Source organism: Elgaria multicarinata, chromosome 3 (genome assembly GCF_023053635.1).
Source record: "Elgaria multicarinata webbii isolate HBS135686 ecotype San Diego chromosome 3, rElgMul1.1.pri, whole genome shotgun sequence".
Taxonomy (NCBI): domain Eukaryota; kingdom Metazoa; phylum Chordata; class Lepidosauria; order Squamata; family Anguidae; genus Elgaria; species Elgaria multicarinata.
Genome location: NC_086173.1, coordinates 138833907 through 138855671, shown reverse-complemented (window position 1 = coordinate 138855671; position 21765 = coordinate 138833907). Strand labels below are relative to the sequence as shown.

The 21765-nt window shown below is 39.0% G+C and overlaps 1 protein-coding gene across 2 annotated transcripts in view; it reads right to left on the bottom strand.

Moving 5' to 3' along the window:
• The window catches only part of CADPS (calcium dependent secretion activator), a 407683-nt gene that overhangs the window by 160159 nt on the left and 225759 nt on the right, over window positions 1-21765 (bottom strand). For both annotated transcript variants that reach the window (XM_063122067.1, XM_063122066.1), the window contains exons 10-11: window positions 16232-16340; window positions 12296-12508 (exon numbers count right to left, since the gene is read on the bottom strand). In XM_063122067.1, the coding sequence (XP_062978137.1) occupies window positions 12296-12508; window positions 16232-16340 (322 nt within the window). The remainder of the gene's footprint in view (window positions 1-12295; window positions 12509-16231; window positions 16341-21765) is intronic.

The following is a 21765-nucleotide window of genomic DNA, read 5'->3' as shown; positions in this document are numbered from 1 at the left end:
ATAGACTTGAACTAAAACTAGCAAAAGCAAAGCATGGTATCTAAACCTACTGTCCCTTGTTACCTTCCCTCCTACTCTTATTTAAATTACACATGGAGGCAATAGTTTCAATGTAATTCCTGTCAGCTATATTAAAATATAAATATTCTGTATGGTCTGAAAAAGATGGTAACCAATAATCAAATAGAATTAGGATTTTATGCTATTCTCAAAATATATAGGTAAATGTTAGACGTCTTAGTTAATCACTGTTCACAATAATAAAAAAAAGCTACTTCTAAAACCCTGAGAACTTGTCAATGGCAGCAATCACGATATATATATTTCAACAGTCACATACAGTTCCTTTTCATGGTGTTTCTGTTGAAGCATTTGTCTTACTTTAGATTCACTCAAAACTGTGCTGTAGGCCAAGGAAATGGATCATTCACAGGGGGTGGGGGTGGGAATCCAGTAATAGGAGATTGGCATCACAAATAATACTAACTTCCTTGCAGGTTTGGGGTTACAGCTTTCGTAATGCTTTTCGTGTACATTTTTGTTTGCAGTAAAGCTTTTTAAACAAACTAGATATTGGTCGGGATTCAATGGGGGCTTGTCAGCCACTCCTTCCCTCCTACTGCCTCACTGTAACTCTTGAAAAGCTGTCTCAAAGAACAAGAGATCCTCTGGAGTGACATTCAGTTAGGCACATGGGGCTGCCACTGAAAGAAGGAAAAAAAGAACTTTTCCTGGGGTACACATAAACAGGCCCCGAGGGGGAGAGATGTAGACCATATGCTTTGAATGCAGAAATTCCTAGGTGCAATTCTTGGCATTTCTAGTCCGTGCTAGGAAAGTCTCCTGTCTGAAATTCTGGAGACCCACTGCTAGTCAATATAGAAAATACTCAGCTTATTAATATCTTATAAAGGAACATTCTTAGTATATGACATGACAGCCTTTAGGTGAATCAGTTGATATCACAAACCTCTACTGCATTAATGATGTTTTGTGTACATGCTTGGCTTTGTGAAAAGTCAAGTGGCTCTCAGGAAGATGTTGAGCTTTTCCATATGAGGCATTTGTTTGTGTGCTTTCCATTCCATTTTCACAGTTCCTTACGGTTATTTAGATGACATCATAACCTGCCAGTTTTGCTTCTGCATGTAAACATCACTTTACACGAGCTTTTTTTATTATTATTTGTGGAGCAGGAAAAATGGGGTATTATATCTGATGGTGAAATAAAATACTATTTCCTGTATTTGTGCTATTCTGCTATACCAAAGTGCCACCGAGAGGTTATGTAACAGGAAAGGAAATGTTCCTCATGTAATGCTCGGATCTCAATTCTGCAGCAAAACCGAAAGCAGATGCAGCAAATTAACAGCCTAATGTAGAAAAGCCCATTGTTTTGCAAAATAAAGAAGTTATCTTTCACATACTACACATTTGTTGTGGAAGGGCCACTTTTGCTGTGGAATCTACTGACAAAATTAGACATAAATGTCAAACATCTTTCCCTTCCTATTTATTTTTCTTCTTCCCAATTTCTTGTTGCTACAGCAAGAGTTTAGTCATATTCTGATGAAGCCTTACAACTGGGTGCAAAACTCCATAAAAGATTCCTGTTTTAAAAGGCTGTGTCATATTCATTTGTTTGTAAGGATTTGAAAACCGTGCTTTTATTTATTTTTGCAAGGAAAATAAGTAGCTTTGTTTTAGCTCAAGAGGCAAATGAGCATCTGAGTACATTTTTAGAACAGATTTGTTTATTTGAAATTAAAACAAAACAAAACAAAAAAACCCACCACCAACCATCCAATTGTAAATTAAAAGGTGACTTTGTATTTTATTCATCTGGAAAATGTGTGCTTGTCATATCTGCTTGACGTTACAAGAATGAAGTTATGGTTTGGACAGTAACAAACAATGACACTAGTCAACCTCATCAGTAGACATGAAATAAAGGAATGACAATGATTGATGGCAGCTACTCATTTACAGATATTTCTAGAAGATTCTTTATTGGCATAGCCAGGCTAGCATGGTAAGTTTTTTCACTGTTCTTAACTCTTCCTTTACTTTACACAACTATAAATGAGAGGGAAAAATGGACTTCAGGCTACACCGAGCCTCTTGTACACACAGTTGACTGCATGCTCTGAATAACTGCCATGTTTCTTCATAGTCTCAAAGGTTTAGGCTCCAATCCTATAGCCACTTACCTGGAAATAAGCCCCACTGAACTCAACGGGACTTACTCCTTCATGTATAGGATTGCACAGTAAAGCTGAATGGATGCATGGGAAACAACTCCTTAGTAACAAAACACACCATAGCAAAGTGTCTGAGAACAAGCACACTCCAGATTTTCAAAGGAAAAAAACCCATCAGCATAATATAGGACGATTCTAAACACTGTCTCATTGGTTAACTTGGCATTTGGTATACCAAATCTAATTATAGGAGTGTTGCTGTCTCTCTTGCTGTTTTAGAGTGTGCCATAATCTTGACTCTGGTTTAACGCCATCATGTTAATTAGTATAGGACTACTCAATTTTTTTGTTTTGTTTTGTATTACTCACTTGAGTAATGTTTCATATAATACCGATCCCTTCTTTGGCATGATTTCACTTTTTATTTTGTAAAATTGACCATACTTTATAGTGTTTTACTCCTTAGGGCATCAACAAGAATATTCACTTGCATTTGATTTAATGGTTTCTCTTTAAGAATGCATTTGACTGTAAATAACTAAATATGTTATAAATTGGAATGAGAAGTGTTTAATATTTAGTGAGTAATGTTTTAACACTTCATCTGAATAAGCTAAGTGATTCATTAAATAAATAGATTTTAGAACACAAAAAAGTTGTGCCATTTTAACACATTTGTTTGGAATGATTTGAATTAACTAATGGGGGGAGAGGTCCCCTGAATTGCTGTCGAAAGGCACAGACAGTGATTTATAGTATATTTAAAGTTCATGCAAAAATATGTGAAAACTACTTTTTTATTTAAAGACTGCATTCCTGTAATGTAGCATCTGCAAGTTGACAATACAAGAAAACATAGCCGTGTTCTCATGAGAGGTAAATATAGACTGAAGCAACTAAAAGCACACAAATTGTTGAAAATAAAACAACAAAGAGAATAGGAATGCATTCTAATGCAAGGTATATATAATGCGGTCAGACCAGAATTCATTCAGTCTTTCTTTTCTTTTTTCTTTTTCTTTTGAAAGAAGCAAAATCCAGATTTTCTACCAAAACTCTGTTCTATTGCAAATCTGATCCTCTTTGGACCACCCCCACCAACTTAAAAAAAGTAAAAAAGAAAAAGAAAAAATTGAATAAAGGAGAAAAAAGAATAAAATTAAAAATATTTGCTAGAAGTGGTGAAGAAATTCTGCCTGGTATCCAGGGTATGCTTATGGGAGAAAAAAAGAAAAGAAAAGAAACAAAAAGGAGTATTGTCTCATGGTCAGGAGGTATGAATCCACCTGCTCCATCTCATTATTGCATTCAAAATACTCCAGATACATATTTGCCAGCTCTCGTGACCAGTAATCGATCCAATTCCCTCTTATGTAAAGGTGCACTCACCATTTGTTTGAGGAACAGCTTTTTGAACATGAATAAAGAATTAGTACAGCATATTGTTTCTTTAACATGGAAGGGGGGAAACTGTTTTATTAGAAAGCATTCAGCTTGTCTTTCTTTTAAAGCCCAGTATGTTACTAGGGAAAAGTAAACAAAAGATGATTTAAAAACTGTAGTTTTCTTACATTTCGTTTTTTTTTTAAAAAAAGATATTGCTTTGCTATGAAAGAGTTATATTTGCGATCACATGCTAAACATTCATTTTTAATGGTTTTTTTGTGGTGATGGTGGGAGAAAGGAGAAGGTGAGGATGGGATAAAGGAAAAAAACACCTGCTAATGGTCTAAGCTCTTTTCTTTTTTATGTGATGTACATACATACACATATCTATCTACATATATTTAAAAAATAACAAAATAACAAAAGTCTATCAAAATAATCACCACCCTGGTACCCATTTTTAGTTTGTGGATAACTGAAAGCTGCTAACCAATAAGGATCCATACTTGTACTCCCAGGGAATTGTTTATTATTGTTCTTGTTAATTTCCCCCTTTAACATACTGCACCTTCTCTCATCAGGCTTACTACCCTACCTTTCTATTCTTGGAAGTGTCCAGGGTTAACACCATTCTGCTGGTGCACTACACCATGCTAATAATTAGAAGGGGAAAAAACACAAAAACAAAAGAACGGTAGATTGGCAAAGTGCAGAATGATTTGTTGTCAGGCATTAAAGCAGTCAAACTAGATGTCAATTCCATGAAACAAAAGTAAGGTAATAGTTACGGTCTCATTGTGATGTTAATTCATATTTACAACCTTGGGATGAAAAAAAAAAGGAAATGTTAATGGTTGGCTTTTACTAAGAGGATCAGTTGATGCCAATATGAAAGCCAGGGAGAGAAGGCAATTATGCAGACACCACATGCATCCTAATTTCAGTATGGAAACTTACATTTCAAACCTAAATTCAGGAAAATAATATGGATTTTTTTACTACAAAATCTAAACATGAGAAAGATTTAAGAGGAGGAAAAAAAAGCACATTGCATATGTCAGATAATCGACTCTGATTATCTGAGCTGTGCTAGCTACAGGGAAGCACTTACCCTTGAGTCCAGCTAGAAGTTAGCAGGGTAAGAAGGAACAAACCAGAATAACATAAAGACTAGCAACAAGGCTCAGGAAAGCAGACAGGAGTTCTAACCTAGCAGCTAGAGTACTTGGGTTCAAGCAAAGAATGAAACGAAAAAATTAAATGCAAAGTAAACAACTTAAAAAGAATATGAACAAACAACACTTAACAGCTGAACGTTTCTTATGAAGCTCAATAAAACCTAGCCATATAAATATATAAATATATATAAATTAAAATATATAAAAGGGTGAAACAAAGGATCACACAACTTCTCAAAAAGAACAGCCAAATCTTTTGAACGTGATGTGACTAACATCATTAAGTAGAACAGATATTACAAATAAAACAAAATGAAATATGAAAAGAAAGGCACACATGATATATGAAACAATTACTGAACAATCTTTCATGTTTAAAAGAACTTAAAAAGAATAAAAATAAAAGCTCTGTGTATATATATGTGTGTGTGTATGTGTGCATTTTGGCTAGTATGCCAATAACAAAATAGAACAGACAAAATTGATATCCCCAGACATTTGGCCATTTAATAAAATTTCATATATTGCCAAAGGGTGTTTGTACATCATTTTAAGAGTAAAGAGCAATGGTTTTTTTTTTTTTTTAACAGAAAGTATATGTAAAACGAAACTTCTAGATTACTAAGGGCGCAATCCTATACACACTTCCCAGGGAGTAAGCTCCACTGAACACAGTGTGACTTACTCTGGAATGAATGTGAATAGGGTAGCTCCGTTAATTTATTTTTGCAAAAGCAAGCAACAACAACAACAACAACAACACGAGTTTCCCCACAAAAAAGGGATTGTAGAATGTTATAAAACTGATGAATAGCAGGATCTATTGTTTTCTGCATTTAAATGCATGTCAAAATACACTCCACTTTTTTCTTTCTTCTTCTTTTTAAAAAAGCTATCTGTTTCATTCAAAGTTGGAAACCACTTATCAAATAGGAAGTCAAGTGTTGCATGAAGTTTATATTTGCTAAGACAAATTAGGTGGGAACCAAATGAATTCAGTATTATTCCCAACTTTCTCAACTGTAAAATGTGTTGTTCTCAAGTTTCTGTTTTACAGACAGCTTCATCCTAAGACCGGAGTGTTTGTTTTATTTTTCTGGTTGGTAACACGAAGCAGTTCTGCCATCTTTAGGCAATTTATGTCATCTATGAAAGTATTAACAAAAAATTTAGGGTAATGAAAAGTGCCTCTAATGTGTACTTTCTTTCAAGCCTTTCATGTACCAAGAACTACATGCCTCCGTGAACAAGGAAAACTAAACAAAAAGGATATGCAAGCTAAATGCACAAGAATAAAAGCATTTCTCACAACAATCCTTACCTTTCTGTGGGCGAGTAAGAAAAATAAAATTAACCCCCTTAAAATGCAATACTTGATTTATATGGAAACCAAACAATTATTCTATTTTTCTGTAATACCTGACAGTCATCTTTATGTGTGCATAAAAAGGACTCACTTCTGATGCTTATATCTCTACCTGCATATATTTTATTGCCCATTGAATGTGTTTGAAAAGGTGCTTGGTATTCTATAAAACAAGAAGAATAGATGCAAATATGCAGGCATTAATAAAGCATGAACCTTCGCAGCCTGAGCTCACGGGTGTTTCAGTGAGCACAAAAAGCAGCAGAGATGCATGGGTTCAGGCTAAAGGCCTGTGCACATATTATGCTGTTGCAAGACTTACCCCTAGGTTTTTGTTTTGTTCATTCCATCTCTGGGTAGTTGCACTATCTCAAGAATACATGCACAGTTTTTTCATGTTTACCTCTTGGTGGTTTTTCACTTACAAGATTATGGATGACCTCTAGCAACCTCTAGTGGTAGGTCTGCAGCTACTTAGAGCTACCTACAGTTGTACATGTTACCTATTTGGAACTTACTTTTGATCAGGGCCTTTTATCTGTTCTCTTCCCACCTTCACAGCATTTTGCTGTGGTTGCCTTCTCTTATTTTAAGAAGCAACAGAGAACAAGATGAAATAGGAATTCAGAACAGGGTTGCCTCCACCCACCTCTCCCATTTGCTAAATCAGAGCATGTGACTTTTTACTGGCAGGTTTCCGGAATGGAGTTTGATTTTGGATCTCCTAGTTGTTAGCGGAACCTTCCACATTTCTTCCAGCCTCCTTTCTTTTGTTTAGAAAGGAAGGGATTAATTATCAAAACTTGGAAGTGTGGACAAAGGAAACCAAGGAAGCCACACTTCACAACATAGCACGTGATTCCTCCCATCAAGTGACATCAACTGCTCACTTTCATGAAATGGTATGCTAGGAGTAGAACTTCAGTGCTAACTCTGGTAGAATCTCCAGATCATTGGGCACTTTTTTTCTGTTTAGGTAAAGACACATGTTTCTGCCACTAAGAGGTAATACATAATGTGTGCACAAGACCCCTGACATGCTTCTGTCTTTCCCTCTTTGCCTTGAAATGTTGCTCAACATGGAGTTAGCAATGGAGGGGATTAATTGGGGAGGGAAGAAGCCACTCTGTGATATGCTTGGTCCATTTCAAAGCAATGGAGCAATCTGGTGCAGTTGCTAGTCTGTAACAATCTTGGGAATTTTCCCTTCAGGGTGTGCAGCAATTTCTGAGGTTTGGGGCATCACTGTTCCTTGAGAAAACCACAGTGAAAAGGATTGTCAGGAGCAAAAGAAGGAGAGGCAGGACATTTAAGAATAATTATGGATGCTCCAGATTCTGATAATGGAGACTCCAAGAGGGTGGGGATTTGCATATCTCACATTTTAGCTTCACCATTTTGGAATTGGGATGACCATTCTTTAAGGAATGGAAAACTACAAGTTCAAAATACTGAAAGGTACATTTTGGCCTGCCTGGCCAGGTAAAGACAAAGCATATGGAATGTAAGAAATGAGAAGAACATAGCTCTGGGGATGAATACTGAGAACCAACATTATGGAAAAAATATTCCTATTATCTACTTAGGGACCAGCCAGCCATTCGCAGAGTTAGGAAAGGACACCAAACTGCTCTGCGGTGCCCTTGTGCAAGCAATTCAGGAAAGTGTGCTGTTATTACTTACCTTATGTGTGCCATAAGTATATCATATTATTTGAATCATGAAAACGGGCTGCTCCTAATAGGTTATTTCTGTGTGTGTGTGTGTGTGTGTGTGTGTGTGTACCTAAAGAAGGTGGGATTAGAATGCACATGCTATTATAAGAGTCAATGGTGCAGCATTTCACTCAACCAATCAGTCAAACGTCCAAGTAAAATCAATGGACATTGTCCTTGTGTCAAGTATATGGGCAACAAAAATGAAAACATTAAATGAATCACCTTCAACCAACCTGTATCATGCCATGTTTTCATTCATATCAAAATGAAAACCAAGCTTTGCTGGGCAATAATAAAAACAGAGTAAGAGTCCAAGCTATGCAAACATGTGAAAAAAAAATAAGCATTATGTAACAGTTCTCAAATCTTATAATTTTTTGTAGGTATATTCTGAGGCAACTGAAGAAATAAATATTACCAGTAGGGACATGTCCAAGAGCCTGTATATCCCATCACAGGCTACCCGAGAGAAAAACTGGATGGCTATGAAGGCAAGACTTTGGATATTTCAAATCTGCCATAGCGGTCACACGAGAGGGCAGGAAATATTGAAGGGTGATAAACACAACTCCTTTGACCTGGCAGAATCTTTCCTTGAACCTAATTAGATTTCTTTAAACTCAGATGTCTTAGCATGAAAGTGTACATTACTTCTGTGACATAGTTGGTAGCAAGAATAGAATAATAGAGTTGGAAGGGGCCTATAAGGCCATCAAGTCCAACACCCTTCTCAGTGCAGGAATCCACCTTAAAGCATCCCTGACAGATGGCTGTCCTGCTGCTTCTTGAATGCCTCTAGTGTAGGAGAGCCCACGACCTCCCTAGGGAATTGGTTCCATTGTCATACTACTCTAACAGCTAGGAAGTTTTTCTTGATGTCCAGCTGGAATCTGGCTTCCTGTAACTTGAGCCCATTATTCCATGTCCTGCACTCTGGGATGATCGAGAAGAGATCCTGGCCCTCCTCTGTGTGACAACCTTTTAAGTATTTGAAGAGTGCTATCATGTCTCCCTCAATCTTCCTTTCTCCAGGCTAAACATGCCCAGTTCTTTCAGTCTCTCCTCGTAGGGCTTTGTTTCCAGACTCTCATCATCCTCGTTACCCTCCTCTGAAACCCCTCCAGCTTGTCTGCATCCTTCTTGAAGTGTGGTGCCCAGAACTTGACACAATACTCAAGATGAGGCCTAACCAGTGCCGAATAGAGGGGAAAGACAGGTTGCTTACCTGTAACTGTAGTTCTTCGAGTGGTCATCTGTGCAGTCACACATATGGGCCCTGCGCAGGCGCAGAGCCCATATGTGTGATGCACAGAGACCACGAAGAAGAACCAGTACTTTGTGTGATTTGGAAGCTATATTTCTATTAATGCATCTCAAAATAGCATTTACTAGTTGGCTCATATTCAGCTTGTGATCTACAACAATTCCAAGATCTTTCTTGCTTGAAGTATTGCTGGACCAAATATCCCCCATCTTGTAACTGTGCATTTGGTTTCTTTTTCCTAGGTGCAGAACTTGGCATTTATCTGTATTAAATTTCAGTCTGTTGTTTTTAGCCCAGCACTCCAGCCTATCAAGATCACTTTGAAGTGTGGTTCTGTCTTCCATGGTATTCCAATTCTGTGTCATCTGCAAATTTGATAAGCATTCCCTGCACCTTCTCATCCAAATCATTAATAAAAATGTTGAAGAACACTGGGCCCAGGACTGAGCCCTGTGGGACCCCGCTTGTTACCTCCCCAAAGTTTGAGAAGGTACCACTGATTAGCGCTTTTTGAGTCTGATTCTATAGCCAAATCTGGATCCACCTAATAGTTGTTCCATCTAGCCCACTTTTAACTAGTTTGCTGATCAGAATGTCATGTGGTACCTTGTCAAAAGCTTAGTGGAAGACAAGATATATTATGACCAGAGAATTCCCACAGTCCACAAGGGACGTCACTTGATCAAAGAATGAGATCAAATTAGTCTGGCAGGATTTGTTCTTGACAAATCCATGCTGGTTTCTTGTAATCACTGTATTGTTTTCAAGGTGCTTACAGATTGACTTCTTTAAAATCTCCTCTAAAATTTTCCCAGGGATGGATGTCAGACTAACTGGTCTATAGTTCCAGGTGCCTCCTTTTTGCCATTTTTAAAGATAGGGACAACATTAGGCCTCCTCCAGTCATCCGGCACTTCACCCGTCTTCCATGATTTTGCAAAGATAATAGACAGCGGTTCTGAGAGTTCTTCTGCCAGCTCCTTTATTACTCTAGGATGCAGTTCATCAGGCCCTGGAGATTTGAACTCATTCAAAGAAATTAGGTGTTCCTTGACCATTTGTTTATCAGTCTCAAACTGCAGTTCTTCCTCTTCAGTTTGTACTTTACTTTTGCCGGGGAGTTATAGACCCGCTTTAGAGAGAAGACTGAGCCAAAGTAGGGATTGAGCACTTCAGCCTTTTATTTGTCGTTTGTTATCAATTTGCCATCCTCATTAAGCAGTTGAACTACTATTTCTTTCCTATGTCTTTTACTATGCATATACCTGAAGAAAGCTTTTTGTTGTTGTTGCTTTTAGCTTTCCTTGCTACCCTCAGCTCATTCTCAGCTTTAACCTTCCTGACACCATGCCTGCACTTCTGTGCTACCTGTCTGTACTCTTCTTTTGTAGCCTGGCCTTCCTTCCACTTCCTATATGTGTCCTTTTTGGTTTTCAGGTCTTGTCTAAGCTTTTTGTAGAGCCAAGTTGGTTTCTTCTGTTTTTATTTGTAATTGTGCCTTTAAAATTTCCTTTTTTAAAAATTTCCACCTATCAGACTCCTTTTCATATTAGGGCCATTTGCCATGGGACCTTACTTATCAAAGTTCTGAGTTTATTAAAATAAGCTTTCCTAAAATCCAGAGTATGTCTTTTTTAATCTAGAGTAAGCACAATGGCCCTGATCTGGACCAGGAACCTAGCATGGGAAATAGGTGCCCTTTAACACTTCCCACCATCATGGTCATGATCCAGATTGGTCCTGCCATGCCTGCAATTTATATTGCCAAATAGTGCCTATTAAAGCAAATGGATCACTATTTGGCAATATATATTGTAGGTTGATGGGACCGATCCAGATCAGGGTTGCAGCGGGGGGGGGGGGGAATTAATGCCACCTACCAAAGCTGAGGATTCTATATCTTTCAGGATCAGTGTAAATTGTTTTATTTAAACTAGCTTTTGGTGGCCAGAGATAGGGAGGAATAGGGTAAAATAATTAGAGTATACTTACCCACCAATGGGGCAGTCTATAAGTCCAATAACTAACTAAATTGCACAGGCTAAATGAAGTGATTAAAAACTCATTTGAAGGACAGTTTAAGTCCACTGGAGGTCATATTTCTATTAATAATTTAAATAATTAATATTTATATGCCTCCCCATAACAAAATATTCTCAGGAAGGCAGACTCAGGCTGATGGTCTTGGGATAGCATACATAACAGTTAAAATTTTGTACATAGTTTTTCTTCTTATATGCACATAAGTGTTCCTGGCTAGCTGAACTTAAATTAACTAGGAGGAAAAATAATCAAGAAAGTAAAGGTTCAAATCCCTGTGACCTACAGCTAATTTTGAAGGTGCAGAAGGTGTACCTACAGGCGATTAGACCGTTTCTATACATTTTCTTATTCTAAAACAGATGTGTTGAACCTCTTTCAGCCCACGGGCCGGATTCCAATTTGGAGAAGCTCTCTGGGGCAACAATCCATTGGTGGGTAGTGTCAAAACATTCCAAATACCAGTACATTTTAGATTAACGCTAAATAATTAAGCTTTAGGCATTTCAATCTTTTAGAATGGTGAACATTTTTCATGAAAGCTTGGAAACCATCAAATTATCAGCAGTTGGGGGAAAGAGGGATTTGGCCCCGGGCGTGTGGTTATGCACCCCTGTTCTAAAACATGGGGAGCTATTGTGTGCAAAATGTCTTTGCATTCTTCTGGTCTTGGAGTAAGCCTATGCTGCCCTAAATCAAAACCATTGTCTTTAAAGGACTGGTGATTAGCTCTACACACAGAGAGAGCATATTAGCTAGTTTTCTAGGGATGAGAACATGGTGGCCCTAGTGGCTTGTCCCAAGAAAACTGGAAAGCAGACATAGAGAATGAAAAAGAGGAAGCACTTTTCGGATGTGCATGCGACAGTGTAAGGAACTATTATGGGAAATCCGGTAACCTTCCAAAACATATCCTCTGAGATAATTTCCATCAAGTATTGCATTTTAGACTTTATTCTGGAAGTTCCCCAATAGGAACTTCCTTAGTTCAGTGTACATATCATTCAGAATCCTCAGATGTAAAGGTTAACCAATGACAAACATATATTGAAGAAGCATGATCTCCCCCCGCCCCATACATCTATGCACAAATAACCAGTTGAGTGAAAACAGTTGTTTCAATGAGAGCATGTTTTACTTACAAAATTGAGAGATTGGGGCATCTAGCTGGGGTACGTTCCCTCCTTTAGCATTAAGCTTCTGAACTTGAGTGGGTGGCACAGGTTTGTGGGACTGGCCGGTGGCTCGGTACATGGCTTGGACCCACAGGATACGGTCCTGTTCATCGTCACTTGCAAAAATCACAGTGTCTCCTTCTTTTACTGCATTGAAAAATGCCCTGCCACCCTCCAAACCTGAAGAAAATAAGAAAGCAGTCATTAGAAAGGCAACACATGGAGATGGAATTTGTTACATAGCATTAGCGGCTTGGTCCTAAGAACAAAGGGTTGCACCCAATGATAGTTCTACTTAGAGTACACTCATTGAAATGAATGGGACTTACATTAGATAGGACAAACAAACATTAAATACAACCCAAAGGATGTAGTTCTGCTTTTCCAATCTCCTCCTTCCCTTGCCTTCTGGGAAGCTCCTCCTGGGGGTTAGCAATGCAATGCAATATGGTGCAAAGAGTTGCAGCTAAGAGGGGAATTTGAGACTCCTCCCCCTTGTGTGATCATTCATGCAAATGATTTTTTGGATCCAAGCCAGTGAGAACAAGGGTGAAATTTGGGGCCAAATGTCCCTTGACACAAAATATAATGGAGCTAAAATGCTCAAATATTGACAGTCTGAGTGTCAATATCCTGCAGATCATTTCTCAGTAACAACATGCATGCCAATATATTCAAGAATAATTCCAGATGTATCACGTGTGCTATATATTGCAACTTCCTTTCATTGGGTGAACAAATGCTTACACTGTGTAATACTGACTCTCCTAGTTTTCTTGGTGCCTTATGATGCCCAGCCTCCAAGAGTTCTCTTTGGCTTTTCCATAGTTGCCCTGGAGTCTTTTCTGGTTATTTGTTGACAGATCGAGTCTACTGTTCCTACTTTTGTTCAACATGGCTGCATGTACAAGGTACTGGGAAGAGGTTTTCCTGTCTGTCATCCAGACAGATTTCTACAATGCATCTAGACACAGGAGAGTTATCTACTGGTGGTGAGGAGACAGGTGTTCAGGGGGATGGTTGCAGCTGTGGGTCTGTTATTATATATCAGACATAGCTAAAATATATAATTGCAAACTTCTACAAGTTACATGGGGAAGGAAGCATGTGTGTGTGTTAATTTATTCAGGAACACTGAATAAATTAATGAAATCATTAATTAATGGGGAGGTACCATAGTTATGGTCCTCTCTGCCAAGGGGGCTAGATTGGCTCCCTTTTTGTAGTCTCCCCACTGGAAGGCAAATATATTTTTATTCAGGGGAATTTGAGACTCCTCCCCTATGCATCAGCATTCAGGCAAATGGCTCTTTGGATCCAACCCAGTGATCACAAGGGTGAAATTCTGGGGGTATTTCTGGGCATTTGGCATGAAAATTGATTTGTTGCTAAAGGGTTTTTAGCTGGTTGGAGAATGTTTATTTTTATTGCTGTGTTAGAATGTAAGAGGAGCGATGCTGGATCAGAGCAACGGTCCATCTAGTCTGGCATTGTAGTCCAGCTGCTGACCAGGAAACCACAAGCAGGACATGAGTGCAACAGCACCCTCCCACCCATGTTCCCCAGCATACATAGGCATAGCGCCTCTGCTACTGGAGGTAGCACATAGCCATCAGGACTATTAGCCATTGATAGCCTTCTCCAGGAATTTGTCTAACCCCCTTTTAAAGCTATTCAAATTGGTGGCCATCACTACATCTTGTGGTAGTGAATTCCATATGTGCTGTGTGAAGAAGTACTTCCTTTTATCTGCCCTGAATCTCCCACTAATCAGCTTCATGGGATGACCCCTGGTTCTAGTATTATGAGAGAGGGAGGGGCCATGGCGCACTGTGATAGAGCACATGCTTGGCATGCAAAAGATCCCAGGTTCAATCCCCAGTTTCTCCAGGTAGGGCAAAGAAAGAATCCTCCCTGAAATCCTGGAGGGTTTCTGCCAGTCAGTGTTGACAATACTGGGCTAGATGGACCAATGGTCTGACTCAGTATAAGGCAGCCTCCTACGTCTCCTTATCTACATTCTCCACAACATGCATAATTTTGTATATTTTAATTGTGTTTTTTTCTGCCTTAATTGCAATTGCATTTTATCTGTTTGTTTTTTTCACAGAAAGGCAGGATATAAATGTAATAAATAAACAATGCTCAGGGGCAGAACACACAATTTGCATGGAGAAAATCACAGGTTCTATCATCAGCCTCTCCAGTTAAAGGGTAAGTTAGTTGGTGATCCAAAGAACTGGTTTCCTCCAGGAAAATCTACAGTTGACATATCGCTACATACCCCATCAACTTGCTTAAAAATGTCAAACTGGAGGCCGACTGATCATTATTTATATTAGTGAGGTTCAATTATGCTTTCTTCATAAGGGATCTCACAATGGCCTTCACCAACCCCCACAACATTATGTATGTATTTAAAATATTTACACTCTGCCTTTTCTCCTGGAAGCTCAGGTGGCTAACAACAGAAATAATAAATTCAACAATGAACAGGTTTTTTGCACAACGCTCTACAAGAAAGTGAGTTGGGGATGTCCGACTTCCCTCCTATCTAATATCTGGTGTATAAACAGCAGCACGTAGAGGTCATCATCCCTGTGGGCATGTGTTTACTGTAGAGACACCAGTAAAATTACTGAATTTTAGGAAGCTTCCAACTAATTTTCCTTCAGACTCTTCACCACATGCAATACCAGTAATGTGATATTATATATCAGTGTCCACATAATTAATTTTATGTTGGGAAAACATCAAGTATCCTCAAGAAAAGAATAGGGAAACACGTTTACCACACCAGGAACAAGAAATTGGGCACATCACTAGTCATTTTACAGAAAAAATCATACTATATTGGATATGAGGCTCTGGACAGTAGAATTCCTAAGCACAGAACACGTCCCTATAAAGAAAGGCAATGGGTGGATTTGAATACCTAGGCCCTTTCTACACCTAAGGGATTGTCCCTGCCTGCTCCTGGGATCCCCTGTATGGCATGCACACAAACAATCCCAGGAAAATCCCGGGATATAGGGCTTTCCTCTGTTTACCTTTTGGTTTTTCTGTGCAGTTAAGCCTCGTGTGGCGTAGAGCGGTAAAGCAGCAGTTTCTGCAGCCGAAACTCTCCCCACGGCCTGAGTTCGATCCCAGTGGAAGCTGGTTTCAGGCAGCCAGCTCGGGTCGACTCAGCCTTCCATCCTCCCGAGATCGGTAAAATGAGTACCCAGTTAGCTGGGGGAAAGGTAATAATGCCAGGGAAGGCAACGGCAAACCACCCCGCTATAAGGCCTGCCAAGAAAACGTCAGCGAAAGCTGCCGTCTCTCCAAGAGTCAGTAATGACTCAGTGCTTGCACAAGATGTTCCTTTCCTTTCTAAGTATCTCCACAGAAAAAAGTGTCTAGTTAGATAACCCAGAATGTCCTTGACTTCTTATCTCTCTGAAATTGCTAGCACCTGAGTGAGGGACTACTTACACTATACATAGGATATTTAATCTGATACCTCCTGGAATAATTTTACCTTCCAGTTATTGAGTTGTGGAGATATATCATTCTAAGTTCTCAGAAAGCAATTTTAAAGCAAGTAAGTACAAATGCACATGCAATTTGTATTGAATTTATTTGGTGTTCTTTATTGTTCATTTTAAGAAATTTGATTTTGTTTATTGCCTCTTTTATAGTCCCTGAAGAAGGCACCGAAAAACAATAGGGGCTTTCTCAAAAATACAGTTATTTTGTCCAGTATTTTGAAGTGCATTCTTTCTCTGTAGATCTGATCTAAAAAATAAGCAGTCTACATTAAAATATCTGGAAAAATCAAGAAGCTCTACTTCGGTCCATAACTGTTCAGTAAATCTATGGACAATCAGAAAATAAAAGACACCAGTCAACAATCTTGCCTACCTGGCTGTGGGTCCGTGTAATCCACCGTGTATCCATCAAGTTGCAACAGTTCTTGAGGCTCAGCTTTTTTCTCTCGGTAACTGCACATAGCAAATGTATACTGGCTAACCTGCAGAAAATCATAAAGCTTAAATAGCATGAAGTGATGATAGAAGCAATTTCAAGTGGCCACATTTAAAAATATTTATTCATTCCCATTTTATCTCCATTGAAATGCTAATACTTTATTGCATATTAGCAAACAGATGAGACAATTTGGGAACCTATCCAGTCCTGACATGCTACAGTATTTTTTTTTAATGGGATACCCAAGTTTCTGTTGAATGGAAGACAGAATGCTGGAATACCATATTCATCATCTTAGGGGCACAAAGCAAGGCACCACTGTAGTCTCCTGATTATCAAATATCCCTTAGAACATTTTTGTATGCAGAGGAGTCTCTTAGATGGAGGCCTTCCAGCAACAGGGATGGAAAATGGGAAGCACATGGGAGTAGTCTGTGTGGTCGAAAGATGCAAGCAATCTGTAGATAAGTTGCAAGATGAATCAAAAACAGTATTCTCAGAGGGCCTTTCACCATTATACCCATAACTTGATACCTTCAAATCCTAGATATGGACTTCAGCTCTCTTTTTCTAGTCCCAGGGCCTCTCTAGGAAAAGCTCTAATCATTCCTGGTCTCATCTAAGGGGAGATTATCTTTTCAGTAGTTGGTACGTATAACATCAAGTCTCAGATATATCAGTTAGAATAGAGACATACCTCTATGTCTCTATTCTAGAGGTGTGGCCTCCAGAAGTTTTGGCCTACCTATGAAGGAGTATTTTTGAAAACTATTTGGAAACTTCAGCTGGTCCAGCATGCTGCACCAGGACCGGTTACAGGGATCACATAACTCCCTTTTTATAACAGCTTCACTGGATACTGATCTATTTCTGGGTATAATTCAAAGTGCTGATTATGACCTATATGACTTGGGACCAGGCTACATTGAAAGACCGCATTCTTCTATATGAGTGTGTCTGGGTTTTAAGACCTTCTGCGAAAGCACTTCTTTTGGTGCCACCACCACCTGGGGCATGTTTGGTGGGGCTGCAAGAGAGAGCCTACTCAGTGGGTGTTCCCATGTTCTCGAAGTGCCTGTCGAAGGAGGCCAGGTCACCTCTCTCTCTCTTGTTCTTCCAATGCCAGGCAAAATCTTTTCTATTCAAGCAGGACTTTTATATGTAAGCTGGTCTGTTGGCTTGGGTGCTATTTTATTTTATTTTATTATTGAGTTTTTAATATATTTGTTTTTATTATTGTTTCAACTAGGTTTTTATTTTAATTTTGGTTGTTATTGGTGTTAATTGCCATGAGCCCCAATTTTGGGGTATAAATCAAATAAGTAAATAAACCCCCATGATCCTTCACCATTGGCTATGCCAGTGATGGCTGATGAGAACTGTAGGCCAAAACATCTCGAGGGCCACACGTTTCTCACCCCTGCCTTAGCCTAGCTAATTCCATTGGGTTGTTTCCATTGGGCATTTATGGAAAGACGAGCCTAAGTAGAACCTGTTGTTGATAGACTAGGAAGAAGTCTGGCTTTTTTATATTTCATTGGTTTTATAATTGTTGTAAACTATCTAGAGAACTTAGGCAGTATAGAAATTTAAATAAATAAATAAAATGGCTAGCTGTATTTTTTCTTATTACCACTAGAATGATCTTTTAACGTTATTTAATAAATAATTATACAGTGGACGTTTCACTCTCTGAATTGATCCCAGGGCGTTCTTTTTTCCTCTTTCTTTTTTTTTAAAAGCTATTGTCTAAAAGAAAGAATCTTCATGATTTGAAAACTCTTATCATTCATTTGGATAGTGCCATAGTGACACACTGTCAGAAACAATGTGGGATAAATGGGTAGTTACCAGTCAGATTAAACCAATCTTAAAACCTCACAGTTCTGTACAGTTGTTGTCATTGGTCCTGTAAATGGCAGTTCTCACTCCTCTGAGTTACAATCTCTGACATGACGCATTCAATGTCAAATTCTTGACGGCAGTCTTTTTATTGGCTGCAGGGGGCTTTGACATCGCCTTTAGGTGCCCATCAGGCTGCATCAAGACCCAGCTCGTACTTAACATTATTTTTTATTTTAAAACCAGGATTGTCTAGAAGAAGGCAGTTAGAAAGCAAAGGATTCTCCTGTGCTCTAGGCTAGGAACAGGGAAATTTACTGTCAAATGATTTCAAAATGACTTTGTTAAGGTTGTGTCACATCCTGGATTCCTTACATAATTATATTGGTTTGGACGTTTCCTTGACCTCTAGAGGAAACTTTGACTTCTGATGGGTCTTTAAAACTCTTGTATCAATGGATTGTGTTTGTCATTTGGGAGGAATTGGGGGTAGGGGTGGAGGAAATTCCTACACACACATCCAGACTGACTGGATGTGAAGGTCTGTTGGCTGTAGTATAAGAAGAGCTATGATCCTTCCCTTCATAGCATATAGAAATTGCAAAAATAAATGTAAGATATATAGATTCATTCTTGCTACTATATAGTAAAATGTGATTTATTTAAACTAATTCGTCCTTGCTACTATATAGTAAAATGTGATTTATTTAAACTGGAAAACGTAAGAGATTTTTCAAGCGAGTCAGGATAATTCAATGCCATGCTGCCCTCCGCTGGCCTCAAATCAGTATTAACTGTTTGATGAAAATTACTTCCTAACTTCTCTTGACATTTTCTCCATTTTGTGATGTTTTATATTTCAAATATAGTCACAAGACTATTATTTGTTTGCATCCAAAATCCACGTAAGGGAAGGGAGTCAATGTACAAGGTGTTAACTCAGAGGAGTCATCACCAGTCACGACGCACCTGAGGCCTTAGCTAGACTTAAGGTTTATCCCGGGATTGTCCTGGGGTCGTCCCTGCCTGCTCCCGGGATCCCCTGTGTGTCATTTAGATGCGTAGGGATGACCCCAGGACAATCCCGGGATAAACCTTAGGTCTAGCTAAGGCCTCAGTGTCTGTATTTGCACCTCACATTAACCAAGGTGTCATGGCCATTTTGTGTGTGTCTTGCATTCCTGTTAGACTTTCCCAAAAGATTGGCAGCTACAGGGATGAGGGTAAAGGAAAAATAAACTTTCGTCACAACAACCCGTCAGAAAAGCACCATCTCTCACAGCTCACAGGTCCATGTCCATTTTCTTCTTCAAAATCAACTGTGAGGCAATTGCCTCAGGTGGTAGGTGGGGGGGGCAGTAGCAGCAGTTCCCCAGCCAATCTACTGGCTGTTGTCCATGAGTTCCCTGGCTATTCCTATCCTTCTGAGGTGACACAAAGCAGAACAAGCCAGAAGCAAGCTCTTGCTACACTGCTAGCAACAGACTCAATGATTAGTAGTCAGGAAGTGGTGGACATTTCCCCATAACTTCCCACTCACACTTGCATTACTGAGCAGTTGCGGTGGACAGAGCAAGAGGCAGGCATGTTCCAGCTCTGAACTTGCCAAAGTAAGAACTGTAGTCTGCCAGAGATGCAGGTAAGAAGTGTTTAAACTGCCTCCCCTCCTGCAAGCAAGGAGCTGGGTTTGGTTTGGGTGGTCAGGAAGAGTGTTGTAAATGCACAGCCCACCCAAACAAAAAATTCACGGCTGGCTTTGGGAAGGAGAAGAAAGATGCACTGCCTCCTGCCTCCTCCTGAGTGAGAAGAATGTGGGTACATATTACTGCCTATTCCAGTAGCACCTCTGCAGTGAGAAATAACTATAAAAACAGGAGACTTATGTCATTAGTATTTCAATATGTTATTAATGCAATGAGGAGATTAATAACAAAGAAGTGATTTATTTTGGTGGCTACCCTCATCGGACTGGTAATATATGAATCAGGCCCATGTTTTTCCTTTCAAATAGACTTCTATCATTGCCAAGTGACTGGTGAGTTAATCCAGAAAACAGGAGGGGTTGGCTGCTCCTGCTGAGCAGTAATGGAAGGGGAGAGGAAATCTCATGCCCTTTTCAGTTGGAGATATGAGATGGAAGAAAAGGAACGCAATGGCTGGAGTCAGTATCATGTAGATATAGGACTGCTGATCTGCTAGGAGGGTTCACTGATGCCATGTGAGTGCTTAGGCTGGCAGCTTCTAGCCCATCAGAAGGAGCTCAGTCTCACTGCCTTTTAAGTGTACACCTTATGTCTAGAAACTTTCATGTTGCTAGATAAAGTATGCCATGAAAAAACACGGACATACAGGGCCATTACAATGTATGTCCAAGTATCCTCTACTCTGCAATGGGCAAGGGGGCTCTGGATTATGCAGAAACCTTCATCCTGCCATCCCTAAAACAACCAAGCCATTCAAGGCACGCCATAAAGAGGGAAAGCTCCATGACAAGGCACTTCTCCTAAGAGCAAACTCATTAACACTCATTAGCACCTGTTAGGGTTAGAGACCTACACCCAGAGGTTCCACATGAACTCTGCTTTTACACAAGATCCCTATGCTGGAAAACTTAAACTATCCCATCCCATTTTAGTAAGAGGAATTCTAAAACAAGGAGAATTCTGTTTCAGTTTCAGGCTGCTTATGGTCCTAACTGTAGCTAGTCCCCCTTCTTTCTCTTGCATCCACCAATGTCCTCTGCAAGCTATTTTTCATCATCATCTTTACGCATACACACACACACACACACACACACACACACACACGTACACACGTATGTATATATATTCGAACTCAAAAGGAACCAGCAAGGCATTACCAGTCTTGAATCTCCCATCTTCAGTTCCCTATCATAGGCTCTCTGTGTCTTTAACAGAATGTATTTTGAGGGCTAGGATACTTAGTAATCCATAATTTGGGAACTACAAACTACAATCACAACTGTCCTGTTGTTGTTTTTTAATTTTTTTTTGGGGGGGGGGTTAAATTGGACTTGCTGGGAAGACTATTGAAAAATGGTAATCTACTTCTCTTAAAACAATGGAAGATGCCTTATTAAAAATACAAATGCCCAATGTTATTGATAAATAATTAAGAATTTAAAAATGTCAATGAGTAATACATAGTGATTGTCTTAAAAGAAATACAAGTTCACAGTGGAGTTTGGGTAACTGGCATAAAAAATAATGGTCAAGTTGACCTGGATGATACCCAAAGAAAAAATGCTGAGTTAAAGTCCTATCACTTGGGGCCAAAAGTTAACTGAATAATGAAAAGGTGTGAGACTGTATTTAAAATTTTCACTTATCAATTAATGAACAAAAACCACTGTATAAGGTATATGCATCAAAAAGCCTGATAGACAGATATCTAGAAAAAAAATATAGACTTAGGTGAAATTAGCAAATCTTGAGTAAGGAGTTATCTTCTCAAAGTATAACTCAAAATTAATCTTATTTAGCTTGAAAGGTGTACATGTAAGCCCTTTTCATATGTTCTAACATTTTAGGAATGTTTAATAACAATGAAATAATTAAGTCTGTAAGCCCTAATATATGGGACAATAGATAATATTCGTTGTGATA